Source organism: Daucus carota, chromosome 8 (assembly GCF_001625215.2).
Source record: "Daucus carota subsp. sativus chromosome 8, DH1 v3.0, whole genome shotgun sequence".
NCBI classification, from domain to species: Eukaryota; Viridiplantae; Streptophyta; class Magnoliopsida; order Apiales; family Apiaceae; genus Daucus; species Daucus carota.
Window position 1 is genome coordinate 31,654,958 of NC_030388.2, and position 21,086 is coordinate 31,676,043.

The window sequence follows — 21,086 nt, forward strand, 5'->3', positions numbered from 1 at the left end:
GAATGGCTAGTATATTGATATTAATCTGTTGCTAATAATATCTTTACCAACGATAAATATAATCAAAAACATATTTTATATTTTATATCTTCATAATTTACTAACAACGCATTTACACCTCCACTAATTTATTTAATTTATGGAGTAAATTTTTTCATACGGTTAAATTCAAAAAACAAATTTATAAATTAATCGATTCTGATGATCCGATCGGGTATCGGATAATAAGAATCTTTGGCAAACTGCGCTGTAAAAAACGGCACTCCCACTGTAGTTCTCAGTTGACACACTAACCAATAAAAAAACCCCAAATTTCCCACCGACTTGATCATCGCAATTCAATCAAATCAGCCCCAAGCCTCCTCTCATCTCCTCAATCTGGATCTCTAAATGCGAAGGTAACACACCAATTCAACTTATATACAGTTTTTGTGTATATAATACATAACTAACTGTGATGATGATTCAATTCATTGATTTCAGTAGACTCGGAGATGCAATGGCGCCGGCGAAGAGAGGCGGCGCTCACAACCGGCACCACCAGCTGAAGCAACTGAGCGGCGGCGTCAAGCGGCTGTTCGGAAAGTTATCGGTTGCGGTTATCGTGCTTGTGATCTGCACTCTCTCTTTGTTGTCATCCACCAAGACTTATAAACCGCCTGCTTCTCCTTCCAAGGTGTTTGCTTCGTGAAATGTGAATTGTGCTATGCGTTGCCTGTTTTCGTGTTTACGTGATTGATTATGGTTGTTGTCGTTGATTATATGATGTGTTTGTGTTTGTCATTGTTGAGTGTAATTGTGTACACTGTTTGTAGTTTACGAGAGATTTAGCTTGTAATTGACTGCATTGTCAATTTCACGACGTGTCGCCTATTTTTCATGTATGGTATGGTTGTGTTTGTCATTGTTAAGTGTAATTGTGTGCGCTATTTGTCGTTTACGAGAGGTTTAGCTTATAATTGACTGCGTTGTCGTTGCTTATGACTGTTATTTGCGTTCAAGCTGTTAAATTGAGATCGTTTGACTTCATATGTTCTATGCTTTTTGTAGCATCATGAAGGAAGCTTTAGCTGTAATTGATTGTATTGTTATGAATTTCAGGTTTTGAGCATATTGGAGATTGTGTGTTACTATGAATTTTGACTATCATTCACGTGTAGAGTATTATGTTTTTAGTTGATTCTGTTCCATTTTTGTGTTAAAAATCATGAAGCGAGCGTTTGCTCACAATTGACTGTCATTATTACATTTGACTTTATTCGCATTTATATTATGGTGTTTATGATCGGACGGAATTTCATTCCATGTTTGTTGTAAAATCAGGAACAAACTTTAGCTTGTAATTGATTGTAATTGTCATAATCTTTAATGATATTGGGGATTATTTAGTTACTATTGATTTTAGAGGGAGGTGCTCTGTGTACATGCCTTTCAAGTGTGCATATTTATTTTAAAATGGTATCAGTGACCCATGTCCCATTTTGCATGTTATGTTTTGAGAGGATGTTATGAAAAAGAATTTGATAGTTGCCATATGAACATATTTGCAAAACTAGAGATGTACCATTTATAGATTTATCACTTTCTGCTTATGATACGTATAAAGTGGATGATTGTAGATGTCAATGTAAATATACGTGTTGCCTTGTTGTAACCATAGTCCAATGAGATTTTATTAACCTGACCAAAAGTGAATATAAGCTAATTAATGAAGTAAAACATTGTTATTTTCTGTGCTATGTCTTCAAAAGCGATCATTTGTTTCTTGAGGCTAAGCCTGGTGCATCTCATATCCAGTTTCTATACGAGATTCGACTCTACCCTGACTATTGCTTTGTGCAGGCCTAGAATTTAGTTATTTGTTGATAATCCAGTGTATTTTCGTTGACTTCATCATTTTCTACCATATTCAAGTTTCCTAGTTGGTTCAAAGTCTCTTTAATTATTTTATGTTTCTAGCATGCCATCTATTAGGTATATATCATATATATATATTATACATGTATGTGTATTTAGTTCTCTTTTACTACGTGTAAGCAGATCAGCGTAAAGAACCTTTGGGGTACTGTTGCATCTGACGGTTGGAGACCATCATCTGCACCACGATCTGATTGGCCTCGTATGTAAATGAACTTATCTAGTACATATCCAGTGAGGCTGCGTTCCATATTATACTGAATATCTGCTCTCTCTCAGATGTGTATACTGAATATTCCTTTCTCTTTTTTTCTTGACTTATGGCAGCTCCTCCAAATGAAAGCAATGGCTATCTGCGTGTTCGTTGCAACGGAGGTTTAAATCAACAGCGTACTGCGGTTTGTTTCTCATTTATATGAGCTGTGTTTTCCTTGAACTTGTCATCACATATTATTTCCTGAAAATATATTTCTGGTCTTGCTATGTGATCAAAATGCTTACCACAGTTGTAATTTATTTCCGTGAACTTATAATTATGTCATTCATGACTCGGGAAGATTTAGTTTATATACATATCTGTGAACTCATGCGGATATTATAACATGATCCACTTTCTTTATGAAGATAGTAGACAGATAATATTTCAGGTGTAAATAATTAGGGAAGTCATGTAAAGAGGTGATAATAAAATAATTTCAGTGAATTAGGGGTCTCATTACCAATAAGACTATTGACTTGGCATAAACACTATTGTTCTCTTGTGTTGTCTTAACAAAAGGGAGAGCTTTGTGATTGGAAAACATGCCTCATTGGATGTTGGAAGTGGTTGGCAGAATGAGGATGGCATATGATTTTCTGTTGCCACAAAGCCTATCAGGATGATTATTGAACTTACAGTCTGTAGTCGTTACATTGAAATGAGGAGGCAAAATATGCATGATCTGATGTTGGGCAACTGCTATGGCATCCATATATTAAAATGATCTTACAGTTAAGAATAGGATGCTATTTTTAAGTCTGTGAGGCCCTTGATATACTAGAGCGAACAGATCTTTGTTTTTCGATGGCATTCTTTCCACCTCTACAATCTACATTGTTATTTGTTAGTCTGTTCTCCTGTTGTGGTTTGTCTTCTGATTTCTATCATTGGCACCTTTTTGTAGTTTTATTGCTATGAATGCTTAGTTTTTTGTTTTTTGCATGTCGTCCGTTGTTATTTTGTGTCGAGGGGTGGGGGCTGTTTCTGGAGAATACTTGCAGTTCTATGTATTTCTGTGGTGGGTTATTTTCACGTCATGACAACACAACTTTTGTTTTTTTCAAACCACATAACTTTTACGGTAAAAAATGGAGCAATGAGCATCTAAACGTGGTCTATGCGGATATTAGCCATTTTTTTCTTCTGTTCTTTAGGCCCTAAATTTAGATGCAAAGCATCTGGCCACACTATTTATTATGTTACACAGACTTGCTGTTAGCCTGTTACTTGCCAGCTGCCATGACATAATTAACCTCCAGGAGTAAAATGGCATATATTTCGAGTCATTATTAGATATATGTCTTGTCTTCTGGAACAACTAAAGATAATATTGCAGTTAGTAATTGATACGTGTGTGCGCACTCTAAAACATATGCAGTGTCATTTTCAGCATTGTCAACAAGGTTTACTCATCAGTGGTACCTGCTTTTGTAGATCTGTAATGCAGTTCTTGCTGCAAGAATTATGAATGCTACACTTGTACTTCCTGAGTTGGATGCAAACTCCTTTTGGCATGATGACAGGTATAAACAATTTTCAACTTTTGTTCTACATTACCTTTGGGCTGAATTCATTGTTCGTAGTTCTGCACAGAACACTTGAACTTGATGGCGTGTAACTCTCAATTTAAAACTATAACAATTTGGTCAGAATTTAAAAGTTACAACAGGGTACAATTACTTGGCTGTAGTTGAGCGGATTTATTTTAGTTTTGGAATTGTTCCAGTTGGTAAACCCAAGCATTGGTCCAGCAAAATCTACATTTGACTCTGCAATTTTCAACTAGAATAATGCTTTTAAGTACGAGAAATTAAAAAAGAAAAGATTGTAAACTTCTTTGCTCAGTTTAGAGATCAGATGATCACGATGCTGGGGTTTAGCAGGAGCATGGGAGGCCAACTATATATGCAGAAATATAAAATTCTGCAGATAAAAAAGGCAGAATGTCTTTTTTTTTAAGCACTGGGATCTAATTTATTTTGCTAATACCAGCATTTAATAGTAGTTACCATAATGATTCCTCTGTTTGCCCAGTGGTTTCCAGGGTATATATGATGTCGAGCATTTTGTCAATTCGCTAAGGTATGATGTACGAATTGTGGAGAGGATTCCTGAAATTCGAAAAAATGGAAAGACAAAGAAGATAAAGGCTTTTCAGGTACCAAAGCTCAGCCTTTTCCCTCCAATATATTGCTTATAGAAGCTTAAACTTTAGCTATGTCATTTTGGATTAGATTCGACCTCCTAGAGATGCTCCTGTCAGTTGGTATACAACAGAGGCTTTGCAGAGGATGAAAGAACATGGTGCTATTTATCTCACTCCTTTTTCACATCGTCTCGCTGAAGAGATTGACATGCCAGAATACCAGCGCTTAAGGTGCAGAGTTAACTACCATGCCCTCAGATTCAAGCCACATATTATGAAGTTAAGTAACTCGATAGTTAGCAAGCTTCGTACACAAGGCCACTTCATGGCGATCCATCTTCGGTTCGAGATGGATATGTTATCATTTGCTGGGTAAGTTTTATAAACATATATAGATCCAAACAAATTAAGTTCTATATACTCAAACTAGTATAAATCAGATGTCTCACTTCATCCCGACAAAGGAATAGTTAAAAGGTATGATTAAACATGTATACCCCAAGGTATATATATATATAAATAATATCATCCATCATTAATCATTAATGAGTAAGGAATAGTTTCGGTCTTAATGTATGTATCTCATAGTCTATGAGGAACCCTGTCGAAAAAAGCTAATATTATTCTTATATGGCTTGTTTTAGTCAGTAAAGTGAACTATTGGTTGTTAAGGATAACCAGTAGAGTTTATTATTTGAAAAGTTGGAATATAATATGATTTGAATCTTGCAGATGCTTTGATATATTCAACCCCGAAGAGCAAATGATATTAAAGAAGTACCGGAAGGAAAACTTCAAAGACAAGGATCTTAAATATAGTGAACGAAGGGCTATTGGAAAATGTCCGCTAACACCTGAAGAGGTATACTTTCTTAGATTTTACTTTTGGTGTTCATTGCCAAACAGCCTCTATCTGTAATAACAATGAACACCTATGTATAACCAGTTGAAGAAAGGATCTTTTAGTTCTAAAATTCATTTGGAAGAACAAAGTCTACGTAATCATTTGAAGAAAGGATCTTTTAGTTCTAAAATTCATTTGGAAGAACAAAGTCTACGTTTTCATAGAATCTGTTCTGTCTATTAAGAGTCTGATATATAAAAAGTCATTTGTTTTCTGATAGATAGAAGTCCTTTGTGTTCACATTATAGGCGTTCTCTATTTGCTAGGTTTTGTTCTAGCGAATACCCTCCCATCTTGATTGTAAGAAGCTGAGGATTAAGTCTTGCCTGAGGCATGTCTGTGTGTGGCGTGTTAGATTTTAAATTCCTTAATACACTAAAACCAAAATAATAAGGGTCTTCGAGTGGAATGCATAATACTCTAATTAGATTTAGATTGAAAATCAATTTACCTCCTGAAGTAATAGTAATATAAAAATACCAATATGTTATTAGGCAAATATTTTTTTTATTGATTACTGCATCTGCATTGAGCCAGTAATAGTTATATATTTTAAATGATACATATTTACATAAAAATGTTATTATCTTCGTATATTTTATGAACTTGAAATACTTATAGACTTGGGTAGTTTTTAGAGTGAAATGCTTTAATCTAACAAATTTTAATTAATTATGAATATAAAATTCTCAACACATGAAGATTAGATTTCATATTTATGTAAGAAGCCGAATTATGAGAGAATTAATTTTTCTTTTATAACAAAGAAAATTATTGTTTGCATCGATAAATTTTAAGCAATATTATTATTTAATTTGAAAAGTAGTTTAGTAACTATCAAAATTATCCAATATTTATATAAACTTGAAAAATACTTGAGCAAATATCTAATTGCCAACCATCTGTGATAAGTTTTTACATTGGTGTATGTAGTCTAGTCACCCTTGGTCCTATGGAAACCTAATTTGGGATAATAATATACTCAGTCTTGTTCCTATTACAGCCATGAGACAGCCTTTTGTGGTACCATAGTTGGCGCTGTCAGATGACTTTGCTATGGAGTTATCTTCCAAATGCACATGACTGTTTTAAGGTTCCATTAACATATTCTGGCCCTTCCGTATGCAGGTTGGCCTAATATTACGTTCGATGGGATTTGATAATTCCACGAGGATATACCTTGCAGCTGGTGAGCTATTTGGTGGCGAAAGATTTATGAAGCCTTTTAGATCCATGTTCCCACGCCTGGAGAACCACAAAACGGTTGATACTTCTGGCGAGATAAGTGAAAATACACAGGGCTTAATAGGCTCTGCTGTTGATTACATGGTCTGTCTTCTGTCTGACATTTTCATGCCAACATATGATGGACCCAGCAACTTTGCTAATAATCTAATGGGCCATCGCCAATACTATGGTTTTCGCACCACACTCCATCCTGATAGGAAAGCCCTTGCTCCAATATTCATTGATCGAGAAAATGGGAGAACAGCTGGTTTCGAAGAAGCTGTTAGACATGCAATGCTTAAGACAAACTTTGGTGGTCCTCATAAACGTGTCTCTCCCGAGTCTTTCTATACTAATTCTTGGCCTGAATGCTTTTGCCAGACAGCTGCAACAAATCCTGCTCATAAATGTCCACCAGAAAATATATTGCAGATACTAGAAGATCAGTTGGAGAATGAAGGGACAACTAATTCAGACACCGCTCAATCTAATTTGACGTCTGTCGAAGAAAATTAGGAAAATTCATTACACATTCATGTTAATTAGCTAGATAGCTCTGTTTGTAAAGTATGCTAACCAACAAGAGGGCAAGAAGGTTTCATCAAGAGTGTCAGCCGTGGGTATGTATCTATCTCTAGTTCTCATTTTTGTGCAAAGGCAATATTACTATGTTTTCGATATACTTGTTGCTGTTCTTGCTTAATGATACCTACCGCATTTCTTACGTATAAATCTGAATATAGTTCAGCTTACATTTTTCAGAGACTTTGTGGGGGTTCAGGCAGAAGTAACTTGCATTTCAGATAGCAGCAGAACTTGATGGATAATCTACAAGGAGTTCGAAATTATACTATATGAGGTTGATGTACACTAATATTACATATTTTTTTTACGTTTGATTAGTTTGATGATGATGATACAGCCATAATATACAGTTTTCCGATACCAGAGAAGAAATTGTAGCTTGATATGTAATGTACAGGTTTTTCGATACCAGAGAAAGAAATCAGTGTTCAAGTGGCTGAAGTTTTTTACTTTGAAGTTGAATCAATCTTTAAGTCAGTAATCCAACACTTATCCGTTCCGGTGTAAAGCTTGATCTGGAACACAAGATTTCTCACACCGTATGAATTTTAGGAAAATTGATGCATCATATAAAGCAAAGATTACATTGAGAAAATTGAACAGGATGCAGGTTGCTGTCTAATAACTGAAACATTATGAACATGATGTACAATAAGTTCATTAAACATTTAATCAATATTCTTGTCATCTTTCTTCAGTTTTCAGTTAGTTACCTACATTTATATTTGTAAAAATCCAAAATCGGGATTAGATGATTGGAGATTAATAAAATCGGATATATTTTAGTATTATAATAATATTTGATATATTAATTTAATTTATTATATAACATATTATTTGAGAAAATTTATAGTGATTAATCAGATTTTAAAATCGAATGTGGAAGATACCTTGCTGGAAATAATCGGTCGAATTGGTCCCAACTATGACTAATATATACTCCCTCTGTCCCATTTAATTGTATACGTTTCTTTTCAACTGCTCGACACGTATTTCAATACTCTTATAAAACATAGTTCCGTAATTTATTTTTGAGATTTTCTTTTTCTGAATAAAAATATAACATCCAAACTTTAATTCAGAAAAAGAAAATTTCAAAAATAAATTACACAACTACACTCTACAGGAGTATTAAAGTCCGTGCCGCGTCCCCGTCCCCCAATGTATACAACTCAGGGGGACGGAGGGAGTATAAATATTGTGAAAATTACTACAAAGATGGTAAAATTTGTAATAATTGACGTGCGCCAAGCCAACTACCAAAAGCTCATTACAGCAACGCGGTAGTCTATATAGACACTGGTTTCTTCAAGTAGTGTGTGTGTGTCAGTGTGTGTATCTAAGCTAAAACTACCATTTCTGGACAAAGGTTTGAACTTTTAATCTTAAATACCTTGTTTCTGGTCATCATGGCTGTCCCATATTACAAGTCTAACAAGATCTTAGCTTTCTTTATTTTCTTGACCGAACCCGCATTTTTTACACACGTATCCTCTTTTCTCTTTTTAGCCTTCTCTGCATCTCAAGTGAAGCTTTTCGAAGAAACAAGATTATGGTATGATTTTTCTGCTCAAAAATTTGAATGCTGTTTTTCTGGGGAGAGAGAGAAAGAGAGAGATCGTAGTATGATATTATCTGCTCATATTTTTGTATGTTGTTTGTGTGTGAGAGAGAGAGAGAGACAGAGAGAGAGGGAGGGAGGGAGGGAGGGAGGGAGGAGAGAGTGAGAGAGAGGGGGGGGGGGGGGGGGGGAGAGAGAGAGAGAGGTTTTAACTGGGTAAATGTTGCAAGAAGCTAATAACAAAAAAAATTCTGTGTGTAGGATATGATGTTTAAATCATCAAATTCTAGAGGAACACACCTGGGCAAGAGGCCAGCATCAACGGCTCAAGAGAATCGAGGCAAGAAACGAGCCACAGAACAGATGGAAGAACCTCGTGAAATTACAGTCAAGGTCAAGAGTCAGGTAATCTAGCTATTTCTAGCACCAACAAATGTTAGAGACTCTTTCTATTAGTTTTAGTTTCTTGTGTGCCTCTTGTTAATAGGATTCTGGAAATTAATTGCATTGGTTCTAGTCTTATGGTAAATGAGTTTATAGCAGATTACCTGTGTTTCTCAGAAGTTCTGTTTACAGAATCTGGTCTAACAAGTAACATCTGTTACGGTTTTCGCGGAAGCAAAAACCATTGCTTTATTATCGTTCTCGTGTATCTAATCTTCTTGATCTCTTTCCCTTTCTTAAAAGGTGAAGGAGGTCAATTTCAAGGTTAAACACAATACTAAGATGCAGAAGATCTTCAAGAAGTTCTGTGACAAAGCTCAGGTAGAATACAGGACCATGCAATTCTTCTTTGATGGCTCTCGAGTCCCGCCTACTGCAACCCCTCACGAGGTAAATTATCTTCCAGCATTGTAGCATGAAACGTTTCCATTCTGCTTTCTGGTCATGCCATAATCTACAGAAACAACATCTAAAATTTGAACACTCATTGTTGTACAAGTCTTTTAATTCGTGATAGTAAGCTTGCACTGATATATTATGTTCATGAATAACTTGCTTCCATAAAAAATAACAGTCTAGTGCATTTGCTTTACCTTTGATGTCATGCTCCTTCTCTGGTTTGCTTTTCACATGATAGCTTAACATGAGCGATGGCGACGAGATTGAGGCCATGATCCATGCTGGAGGAGGAGGCAATCCGCCCATCGTCTGATTGCAGCAGGAACTGCAACTTTGCATGTTCATTTCATCATTTGCTCAAGAATAGAGAAGCTTAGGATAATTTGCTTTAAAATGTAGAATGAAAACTTCTAGCTCCATGTATTCTGATTCTGCGATATTACATTGCATTTGGTTCTGAAATATCACCATTGCATTCAGTTCTGCGATATGATGTCCATTCTATATGGATTTTACTGCAATCTCATACGTATCATATCATATCGTAATATATGTAACATACACAAACATACGTTTGTTGTAAAGCTAACGTGTTGGGCTCTGGCACAGATATATAGAATTCTAAAAATGTAAAGAGATAGTATCCAAACAGATTGAACTAAATCCCTTGAGCCTTGAACATACTAATATGTATGTCTAAACTTTATTCACTAATACAACAGTTATACATATGATATATGCACCAGAACTTGGCATAAGCAGCAACATAGTCAAACTGATATGTACATTTCAACAAGTGATTCATATTTCAGAGGCACAAGTAGCACAAGTGCAAGAATCACCACACTTGCAGAAGGCCTTGGTGGAACCACCTGAAACAGCGTCAGAGCAACCACAAGGGTTGCAGCCACAGTGTGAGCCACAAGAGCACTGCTTATGCTCAATATCACCTGAACTAGCAGCGTTAAACTGGCATCCTTGGCATCCTTCACCACCAGGGCACGGCATCGGACAACCACAGCTGTCACTGCAATCACCACCATGGGACCTTAAATCAGACCTAATATCAGCAATTTTAGCTACCTCTTGTAATCTATATATTTCACCAGTTTTTACTATAATGATGATTGAATAGTGACCGGAGAGATGTACAGACTTATCTATAGTGACTGGCCTATTGTATCTATGTTATGTGGCAACTGCATGCATGCATAGACCTTACTAACCCGATTCCTGATTCCAAATCCACACTGATCCAAACATATGAAATGAAGAATGGAGTTTCAAACTGATACCTTATTGACCTGATTCCCGATTCCAAATCAACACTGCTTGGTAAAACCAACGACTCACTTTCAGTCTCAAATACAAGCTTGTCAGTCATGGCAGTCCTGTACAAGTACACCAAAATCTTAGCTTTCTGCAGTTACTTTTCTTTCTCTATGTATCTGAAGAAATATTAACAAAGTTGAAGCTATTCCAATGAAACAGAAATCAAAGTTCAAACCCCAAAAAGTCCATTCTGCCATTTTTTTTATAATGGTAAAATTCTTTTCAGCTAAAACTTTGTACGATGTTTTTTATGGTTATGTGTATACTGATGTATCTGTGTCCTGTGTGTGATCTCACTTGACTCTTGCATTTTGCATGTTAAAGTAGCTGGCTAGGGTTCATGATAGCTGGCTTCTTATTAAAAGATGAATATATTACCTCCGGAAGTAGTAGTAGAAGAAACCAGCGTAAAGCGATACCTGAATAATCCCGGATATCAAAGCTGAAAGTTGCAACCATTTTCGTTTTATTATTAATGAACAGAAGAAAGGGGCAGATGGAGAAAGGAGGAGTTGAACCAACTTAGGTAAAAACTGAATAAAACACACACATATCCAAAGAACAAAGTGTCGTTCCGCGAAGTAGCGGTATATCCAGTTCAAGACGTAGAATGCTTTATATGCACTGTAAAGAGGAGGAAACGCAAGTCAGGTCCTGCTTCTCATTTGAACCCACAAGTAATAACTTTGATAGTAGGATGATATTGAAAACACACAAAAGCTGTTATGCAACATACTTATTGATAAATAATTGATTAATAAAAATGTGCACCGTATCGAGTTGTCAATGCAAGGGTCCTCTAGTTAAATTATGTTAGAGCAGATTATTTCCACGTTCATCTGAAGATATCTGAGACTACACAAGTCATATTCTAATATATTTGCAGCCACCAGTCTCTGACAACCATGCTGGAATTGCTAATTGCTTGGGAAAATGGTATCAACTAGATCAACAATTAATTTAACTAAAGTAAGTTACCATGATATAAAGGTAATATCTTTCTGGCACACGGTAGTATGTCCGTGTGTTGGTTATCCAGGAGCAGTAAACGCCTACAGAATTATCAACCATTTTTGGTACCTTGGATAATTATCGTAACATTGGTTGTTTGTGATTCAGTTTATTGATTAAATGTAACGATTTACGGCTTTAAAGATAGGAAGCCCAGAACATAACAGAACCACTAGATTGTAAAGCAATTGGCATTTAGACTCACTACCCACATATATATAGTCTACAAACTATGATTAATCACAAGAAGATAGTTGTGCATCCATTGACGGATTCAGGGCGGGGGCGGGGGTATGGGGTGGCCTTGGTACCCTCAAGACCTCATATTTGCTTATATTTTCGTGATTAAAACTTATAATATAGGGTATTTGGTCCTCCCAAATTTAGTATATTTGGTACCCCACAACTCAATATATCTCAAAATCATTCACTTTTTACCCATAAATATCTATAATATTCATTATTTGGCTCCACAGAACCTGCCATGTTTGTCTACTTCGGCCTTAACTTTTTTTGTTTAAGTTTCCGCCGCCCAGAATTTTTTTTTCTGGTGCCCTCCCTGTGTGCATATAATGTTGAACTATTACCAACTGAACCTAAAGGGCTAAAATCAGTTTGTAGTGATTACCCAAGGAGGAACACATATTGCCCTATCAAATTGTCATTATTTCTTGTCCTTCGTACCAACACTAGCTGAGGAAGTATGCCAATAGCCTCCAAATATACAGAGAATGTCCACATTACCTGTTCAAAGATACAAAAACAGAAATAGTTAGGGAACCGATCCTATGTTAACTTAGAACTGAAAAACTCAACTTACTTAAACATGAATAACCGCTTACAAGAAAAGAGAGAAATGTAATTGTAGTACAGGGAACATATTACCTCTAGGAAAGTGAACCTTTCATTTGTAACTAGGGCCAGAAGAAAACAAGGCAGCAAAAGAAAGTAGTGGCGAAATGTGTCTAGGTGTTTATCATAGGATTTGTGGACAATTTTGTGATGCCTTATGTACCAAACAATAGACAAAGAGCTCCCGAAGAAGAATATCTTCATTACAGAATTGTATAGCGAGATAAAATAAATGAAAATATCCAGGTAGCGAGTAGCGAAGACAAGAGCATAAAGCTCTTGAGTCTTTAGTGAAACGCCTGAATGCAAGTCGAGAAGCCAAAATTAAATGTCAACAACATAGCAATAACAGGAAAGCTGAAACTGATACAACATGCAGAATTGCAGAGTATTGGCAAGAGTGCAGAATAAATATTATACTGATTGCCTAAATAATGTAACCCGTTAATATACTGTGCATAATACTTTTGCTTGTTATTTCTTTGATATGCATCCTAACAAGTTTCTGACGGCCACACCACTCTCACTCTTAAACTTCTCAACCTTCTAAAAACCCAATGATAACATATGCTCCCTTGACGTTATTACTGCAATAATTCCCATTTTCAATTACTATATCATAGATACATGTCATAAAACACAACTTATTTCTAAGTATAAATTATACCTTCACACCAGTGATAATTCTATATTAGCTGACTAACAATCATCTCATTACCTGATGCGAAACAACCCCCCAAATTGTTCCATCCAGCAGTCAAGTGAGCATAGAACCACTTGAAGTTACTTACTGTTAACAGTAGCTTTATAACTTCTCAAAATCTCGAGGTATTATGAAATACCACTTGAAGTTACTTACTGCTAACAGTAGCTTTATAACTTCTCAAAATCTCGAGGTATTATGAAATACCACTAAATATTCATCCCCCCCCCCCCCCCCCCCAAAATTGTTCCATCCAGCAGTCAAGTGAGTATAGAACCACTTGAAGTTACTTACTGTTAACAGTAGCTTTATAACTTCTCAAAATTTCGAGGTATTATAAAATACCACTAAATATTCATCCACAACAAACACACCAAGAAGCAACAATAAAGGCATCTACATATAATTTTGAAAAAAGAGGCCTCTCCCAAACATAGGAGACAACTAAGATTTCTTAAACCTTAATGCATGTTTGGTAAAAAGAATGACGTGGAAGGAATGAAAATTTATAAACAAAACTCGAGGATAAAAGCACTAAATACTCAAAAGAAAAAAACAAATAAACCAAAACCCGATTCACATTTTCACCAAAAAACTTCAAGAAACCAAAAGGGTAAGCTCCAATTGCCAAGAAAATGAGAAACAACACACCAAAATACAAAAAGCTTCCAACTTTAAACACCAATTAACAAAAAGATTACAACTTTATAATCAAAAATATACAAGAACAAGTAAATGGGGAGTTGGATACCAGCACAAGATTTCATGGAGTGAATCTTGAAAATCAAAAGAACACCAGCAGCCAGATGGCTCATGTCCCCTAGTAACCTGAATATATACATCATTGATGTGTGTATCTAATACCTATACACCCATTAAAGAAAATTTTTCACTGAGTTGCAAAATGTTAGCCCAGCAAGAAGATGAGAGTAACAGAGCAGACAGAACCCACATTTCTTTATCAAGTTGACGAGGTCAAATTCTACTCCCTCCAGGTCCAGGTCGTCTCACTTTTTTTGCATTGCTCGTGTGACTTTTCTCTGCTCAATTACATACCAGGTCCTCATCCTGGGCAAGTACGCTGGTGAATCTAGGGGTGAGCAAAAAAACAAAAAAACAGAAACATAGCCTAAAAATCGAAAAACCAAATCGAAAAAAATTGTAACCGATAAAAACCGAAAAAACTCATAACCGAACCGATATAACGGTTTAAACCGAGCCGAACCGACCCGTGCACGCCCCTAGGTGAATCTATCGTTTTTTAAAATATTCATATCCATAGTCGAGTTAAATAATAACCCTATAGATAAATAATCATTTTACTCATTCAATAATTAAAATGTTTTAAATATGTTGAAAAAATATTATATTCCTGATAGCAGTACATCATATTGAGTTTGGGTCCTGTATATTTCATCATTATAAATTTGTTCAATAAATAATAATATTAATTTATACAATACATATTTATCTGAAAAACTATAATTTTAAATGTCAAAAACTCAAAAAAAGAAGTGTTATATTACTAAAAGCTTCAGATGAACAAACGACAATCCGTGTAAAATATGATCAATATTAATAGGAGTATTGTTTTCAGAAGTCTATCCATGCTACAAGAATCATTTCTGGACAAAGTTTGAAACTTTAATCTTAAATACATGCTTGTCAGTCATGGCAGTCCTGTACAAGACCCAAATCTAAGCGCTCTTCAATTTCTTAACAGAACCCACATCTATCTACATTCATACTCATAAAAGGTGGAGCTTTTTAAAGAAAATAGAAACCAAGGTTGATGAAAGTTCAAACCCCCGAAGCCAGAGCTCATTTTGCAGTTTCTTGATCATGGCAAGTTTCTCGGCATATGCAGCAACATAGTCAGACTGATGTGTATATTTCAACAAGTACTTCATGTCACAGAGGCACAGGTAGCACAAGTGCAAGAATCACCACACTTGCAGAAGGCCTTGCCGGAACCACCTGTAACAGCACTAGAGCAACTGCAAGGGTTGCAGGCACAGTGTGAGCCACAAGAGCACTGCTTATGCTCAATATCACCTGAACTAGCAGTATCAAACCGGCATCCTTCACCACCGGGGCATGGCGTTGGGCAACCACAACTGTCACTGCAATCACCACCATATACATCAGACCTTATATCAGCCATTTTAGCTACCTCTTGTTATCCATATATTCACCAGTTTTTACTATAATGATGAGTTAATAATGACGAGTTAATAATGACTGGCCTATTGTATATGTGTTAAGTGGCAACTGCATGCATAGACTGATACATGCATTCTAAAGGGATAAAGGTATCAAATTATTCTGTCATTGTTATATTTAAACTTCTATCTATAATCTTTAGTGTACATAATTCATAATGATTATATAATCTCAATTTGATAAAAAAAAATTATTAATAAGATATATTAATTAAAGAATAACTTGATAGATATTTTGAATTAAGGAAATACATCTTTACACTGAACCAAAGTATGAGGAATGGAGTTTCAAACTGATACCTTACTAACCCGATTCCCGCTTCCAAATCCACAACGCTTGGTGAAACGAACAACTCACTTATAGTCTTAAATACAAGCTTCTCAGTCATGGCAGTCCTGTACAAGTACACCAAAATCTTAGCTTTCTTTAATTTCTTAACCAGGCCCACATTAATTCACATTCATATTCTCTATGTATCTGAAGATAAAATTAACAAAAGGTTGAGCTTTTCCAAGGAAATAGAAATCAATGTTCAAACCTCAGTGTACATTCTGTGATTTTTTGATAATGGTAAAAATCTTTTCAGCTAAAACTTTCGTATGATGTTTTTTTTATGCTTGTGTACACTGATGTATCTCTGTCCTCTGTGTGATCCCATTTTACTATTGCATTTTGCATGGTAAAGTAGCAGGCTAGGGTTCATGCTAGCTGGCTTCTTATTAAAAGATAAATATATTACCTCCGGAAGTAGTAGTAGAAGATACCAGCGTAAAGCGACAACTCAATAAGCCCAGATATCCAACCTGAAAGTTGCAAGCATTTTCATTTTATTATTAATGAAAGAAAGGAGTTGAAACAACTTAGGAGAAAAGTGAATACAACACATACGTATCCAATCAACAAAGTGTGGTTCCGTGAAGTAGCGGTATATCCAGTTCAAGATGTAGAATGCTCTATATGCACTGTAAAGAGGAGAAAATGCAAGTCAGGTCCTGCTTCTCATTCGAACCCACTAGTAATAACTTCAATAGTAAGATGATATTGAAAACACACAAAAGCTGCTATGCAACATACTTATTGATGAATAATCGAGTAATAAAAATGGGCACGATATCGAGTTATCAATGCAAGGGTCGTTTACTAATATTATGTTATGAGCAGATTATTTACTCAACAAATTATTTCTAACTTCATCCGAAGATGACTGAGACTATACATGTTATATTCTGATATATTTTCAGCCACCAGTCTATGACATCGAGAGAATTATCAGCAATTCTTGGTACCTTGTAATTATCTTAGCATAGCCTGTTTGTTGATTCAGTTTAATGGATAAATAAGAAACATGTCATATGCTTTTCCATTGCATCTTATTAACATATAACAAATAAATGTAATGATTTAGGGCTTTAATAAACATGCCAAGTTCATAAAGATAGCGTGTATCAGGTACAGACACAAGTAACTACAATGTGCGAGCCAGAAGCCAGAACATAACAGAATCACTAGATTGTAAAGCAATTGGCATATACTCACTACCCACAAATATATAGTCTACAAACTACGACTAATTATGAGAAGATAATTGTGCACCCATTGACGGCTCATATTTTTGTGATTAAAACATATACTACAGGGTATCTGGTCCTCCCAAATTTAGTATATTCCGTCCCCCACAACTCAATATATCTCAAAATCATTCACTTTTAACCAATAAATATCTATAATATTCATTATCTGGCTCCACACAACCTGCCCCCCAGAAAATTTTCTCTGGTTCCATCCCTGTGTGCATCTGATGTTGAACTTTTAATTACTGAACCCAAACTACTAAAATCAGTTTCTAGTGCTTACCCAAGGAGGAACACGTATTGCCCTATCAAATTTTCGTTATTTCTTGTCCTTTGTACCAACACTAGCTGAGGAAGTATGGCAATAGCCTCCAAATATACAGAGAATGCCCACATTACCTGTTCAAAGATACAAAAACAGAAATAGTAAGGGAACCAATCCTATGTTAGCTAAAAATTGAAAAACTCAACTTACTTAAACATGATTAACCGCCCGCAAGAAGAGAGAAAAATGTAACTGTAGTACAGGGAACATCGTACCTCTACGAAAGTGAACCTTTCATTTATAACTAGGGCCAAAAGAAAACAAGGCAACAAAAGAAAGTAGTGGCGAAATGTGTCTAGGTCTTTATCATAGGATTTGCGGACAATTCTGTTGTGCCTTATGTACCAAACAATTGAGAAAGAGGTCCCCAAGAAGATTATCTTCATTACAGTATTGTACAGTGAGATAAAATATATGAAAATATCCAGGTAGCGAGTAGCGAAGACAAGAGCATAGAGCTCTTGAGTCTTTAGTGAAACGCCTGAAATTAAGTCAAGAAGCCAAACTTAGAGGTCAACAACATAGCAATAACAGGAAAGCTGAAACTGATACAACATGCAGAGTATAGGCAAGAGTACCGAAAAAAATATAGAACTGTGTTCATATGATAATGTAACTCCGTTAAACAACTTTAATATTCTGTGCATAATACTTTTGCTTGTTATTTTTTTTTTTTTTTGGACAAGTGTCCTAAAAAGTTTCAGATAACTACACCATTCTCGTTCTCAAAAATCTCAACCTTTTAGAAAATCAATGATAACATATGCTCCCTAGATGTTCTTCCTGCAATATTTCCCAGTTTCAATTTTTATATTAAAGATACATGTCATGAAACACCACTTAATCCTGGTACAAAATATAACCTTCACACCCACTTTCTAATTTATATTCACAAATAGCCTCCAAACAGGTGTTAAAGTTGCGTAAATCTGACCCATCCGAGACTCTACTTATTGTTAACAGAATAACGGTAGATGTACAACTCTCTCAAAATCTCGAGGTGTTATGAAATACCACTAAATGGATTGACCACAACAAACACACTAAGAAGCAACAACAGAGGTGTCAACATATAATTGTGAAAAATATTGTGGTTGGAACTTGGGAGGCCTCTCCCAAATCCGAACTTGTGATCCAAACAAGATTACAACATAATTATGAACTTAAGACACTAAGATTCCTAAAACCTTAATGTCTGTTTGGTAAAAAATAATGTGTGGAAGGAATGGAATTTCATAAACAAAATTTGGGAAGAAAACCGCTAATATACTCAGAAAATACACTTTCAATTCAACAATCCCACAAACTAAACCAAAACCCCGTTCACATCTTCACCAAAAACCTTCAAGAAACCAAAAGGGTAAGCTCCAATTGCCAAGAAAATGACAAACACCACACCAAAATACAAAAAGCTTCCAACTTTAAACACCAATTAACAAAAAGATTACAACTTTATAATCAAAAAAAAAAATATACAAGAACAAGTATACGGGGAGGTGGTTACCAGCACAAGATTTCATGGAGTGAATCTTGAAAATCAAAAGAACAACACCAGCCAGATGGCTCATGTCCCCTAATAACCTCAATATATTCATCTTTGATGTCTATACACACATCAAAGAAGAATATATATTTTCCCCTGAGTTGAAAAATGTTAGCCCAGGAAGAAGATGATAGCAGTAGACCAGAAACAACCCACATTTTCTTTATTACAACCATGGCGGAAGCAGCTATGATGTTGAGGCGGTCAAATAGTATTATACAAGTATTAAGAACTTTGATAAGCCCAACAACAGTATTAAAATGAACAGCCATTCTTATAAAATATCATCAAAAAATATTATATTTACAAGACAAAGTGTCCTTTACAGATCTTGTTGGTGTTCATCGAATGGAACATCTGGAGGGTGTTTGTATGATTGGTAGCAATGGGAATGAGGATGGAGGGTATGGGAAATGGTAATCCAAGGATGGAGTGCGGAGTTATTGATTTACCTTCAAGACGGAACGAGGTTCCCATTTCTAAGTAAAAATTTTACTAATCCAAACAATGTATGGGTATTAAGTTCCGATTCCCGTTAACCGGACTCATTAACCATCAACCAAACGCCCCCTAGTTTGTTAAGTTCTGTGAAAATATTCCCGGCCTGTTTGTTCTGGTCAGTGGGGTGGAAAATAGGAATTTGATTTGATCGGTGATTGATGGTGATGCGGAACAAAGATTAATCACTAAAAATAAAAAGCGAGGATTAAACTTGATGAAAGATTAATTGGATCGATTAAATGATTAATTCAATAATCAAATAATCTAATCAGTTGGACAAGTTTTGAATGATTGTTCGAATAATAAAAAATTTAGCCAGTTCGAATTACAGAACCGAGATTAATCACGAATTAAATAGCTAACATAATTAATCACCAATTTTTCTGGCAAAAAATAAGATAGAAAATAATCACAAATTTTAAAATAATAATACCTACTTCTAATTTATATTTATATCTAGGATCTCAGCAATTTATTCAGTCATCAACAATTCAACAACCAGGATTCAAAAAATCATAAATCATAAAAATCTGCAAAAGAATTTATTATTTCATCTTCAATTTCATTTCTTATCATTTTGATTCAGGTCATTCCTATTAACCCAATTCCTCATTCCATTCCATTACGATTTCATTCCGATTCCTGGGTTAATTCCTGATTCCATTCCATTACGATTCCTGATTTGGATAACATAAGATAGGCAAGATATGTATCCCAATAGTTTAAACTGAAGCCTTGAACATACTTAAATGTATGCCCCAATTTTATTCTTATTTAAAACACACAATTACACACATGCAGCAACATACTCAAACACAACCAACACACATGTAAATATTCAAGAGGCACAAGCAGCGCAAGCACAATTATCACCACACTTGCAAAAGGCCTTGCCGGAGCCTGAAACCGCGTTCGGGCACCGGCAAGGGTTGCAGCCACAGTGAGCGCCACAGGAGCACTGCTTGTGCTCCACACCACCTGAACCAGTAGTATTGTTGCACTGGCAGCCTTCGCCACCGGGACACGGCGTCGGGCAGCCGCAGCTGTCGTTGCAACCACCACCGCCGCCGCGAGACCTAATATCAGACCTTATGTCAGCCATTTTAGGAAGGTTTTATGAGCTACAAGTTGTTGGTATAGTGAAAATGAATAGTGGAGGGCTATTTATAGATGAATATGAGATGGGGAGACTTATCTGTGTAGTTTTGGAGGAGACAGATGTTACTTGTGGAGAATGACACGTGGATTGTTTGTGGTACGTGGCAACTGCATGCATGCATGGATCGACACGTGCATTCTTAAGAGTTAAGGGTAAAGGTATGACGTTGGTCTATTTTATTTGATTTTCAGTTTAGTTTTAGGAAAAATATCTTTTCTGACACCTTACTAGAGTATGACTTAACATGATTTATCTAATAAATTGAGAGTTTAAAATGTGCGTGTGAGTAATTTTGAATTTATGAGTTACTGAAAATATAATAACAAAAATAAAAGTGTTTTATGAGTAACTTATGATTTAGGAGTAATTTTTATAAAGAAAATTATTCACCGAAAAAAATATTTCAAACTAACTTCTGTCTTTA

At 35.6% G+C, this 21,086-nt stretch overlaps 4 protein-coding genes across 7 annotated transcripts; 2 read left to right on the plus strand and 2 right to left on the minus strand.

Moving 5' to 3' along the window:
- Positions 1–245: 245 nt before the first annotated feature.
- Positions 246–7,494, plus strand: LOC108197037 (O-fucosyltransferase 1). 4 transcript variants are annotated; one of them, XM_017364514.2, is made up of 10 exons: positions 246–398; positions 484–676; positions 2,041–2,119; positions 2,245–2,315; positions 3,611–3,699; positions 4,211–4,334; positions 4,411–4,694; positions 5,055–5,184; positions 6,355–7,073; positions 7,202–7,494. In XM_017364514.2, the coding sequence occupies exons 1-9, from the start codon at positions 391–393 to the stop codon at positions 6,967–6,969; spliced, it is 1,593 nt and encodes a 530-aa protein (XP_017220003.1). In that variant the 5' UTR covers positions 246–390; the 3' UTR covers positions 6,970–7,073; positions 7,202–7,494. The 4 variants fall into 4 exon arrangements, with proteins under 4 accessions (XP_017220003.1, XP_017220002.1, XP_063939647.1 ...); XM_017364513.2 differs by having other exon boundaries at positions 7,216–7,494; XM_064083577.1 differs by having other exon boundaries at positions 248–398; positions 487–676.
- Positions 7,495–8,314: 820 nt separating this feature from the next.
- On the plus strand, positions 8,315–9,925 carry LOC108197283 (small ubiquitin-related modifier 2). The gene is made up of 5 exons (XM_064083578.1): positions 8,315–8,407; positions 8,548–8,593; positions 8,861–9,004; positions 9,287–9,433; positions 9,681–9,925. The coding sequence occupies exons 2-5, from the start codon at positions 8,591–8,593 to the stop codon at positions 9,753–9,755; spliced, it is 369 nt and encodes a 122-aa protein (XP_063939648.1). The 5' UTR covers positions 8,315–8,407; positions 8,548–8,590; the 3' UTR covers positions 9,756–9,925.
- A 131-nt stretch (positions 9,926–10,056) lies between these two features.
- On the minus strand, positions 10,057–14,411 carry LOC108197282 (ER lumen protein-retaining receptor). The gene is made up of 7 exons (XM_017364860.2): positions 14,092–14,411; positions 12,671–12,936; positions 12,414–12,529; positions 11,325–11,398; positions 11,153–11,216; positions 10,738–10,833; positions 10,057–10,469 (listed from the first exon to the last, which is right to left on the minus strand). The coding sequence occupies exons 1-7, from the start codon at positions 14,183–14,185 to the stop codon at positions 10,244–10,246; spliced, it is 936 nt and encodes a 311-aa protein (XP_017220349.1). The 5' UTR covers positions 14,186–14,411; the 3' UTR covers positions 10,057–10,243.
- Positions 14,412–14,954: 543 nt separating this feature from the next.
- Positions 14,955–19,545, minus strand: LOC108197694 (ER lumen protein-retaining receptor). The gene is made up of 7 exons (XM_017365385.2): positions 18,964–19,545; positions 17,675–17,940; positions 17,418–17,533; positions 16,452–16,525; positions 16,303–16,366; positions 15,863–15,958; positions 14,955–15,463 (listed from the first exon to the last, which is right to left on the minus strand). Exons 1-7 carry the CDS (start codon positions 19,052–19,054, stop codon positions 15,247–15,249), a joined length of 924 nt encoding a protein of 307 aa, XP_017220874.1. The 5' UTR covers positions 19,055–19,545; the 3' UTR covers positions 14,955–15,246.
- Between the last annotated feature and the right edge of the window lie 1,541 nt (positions 19,546–21,086).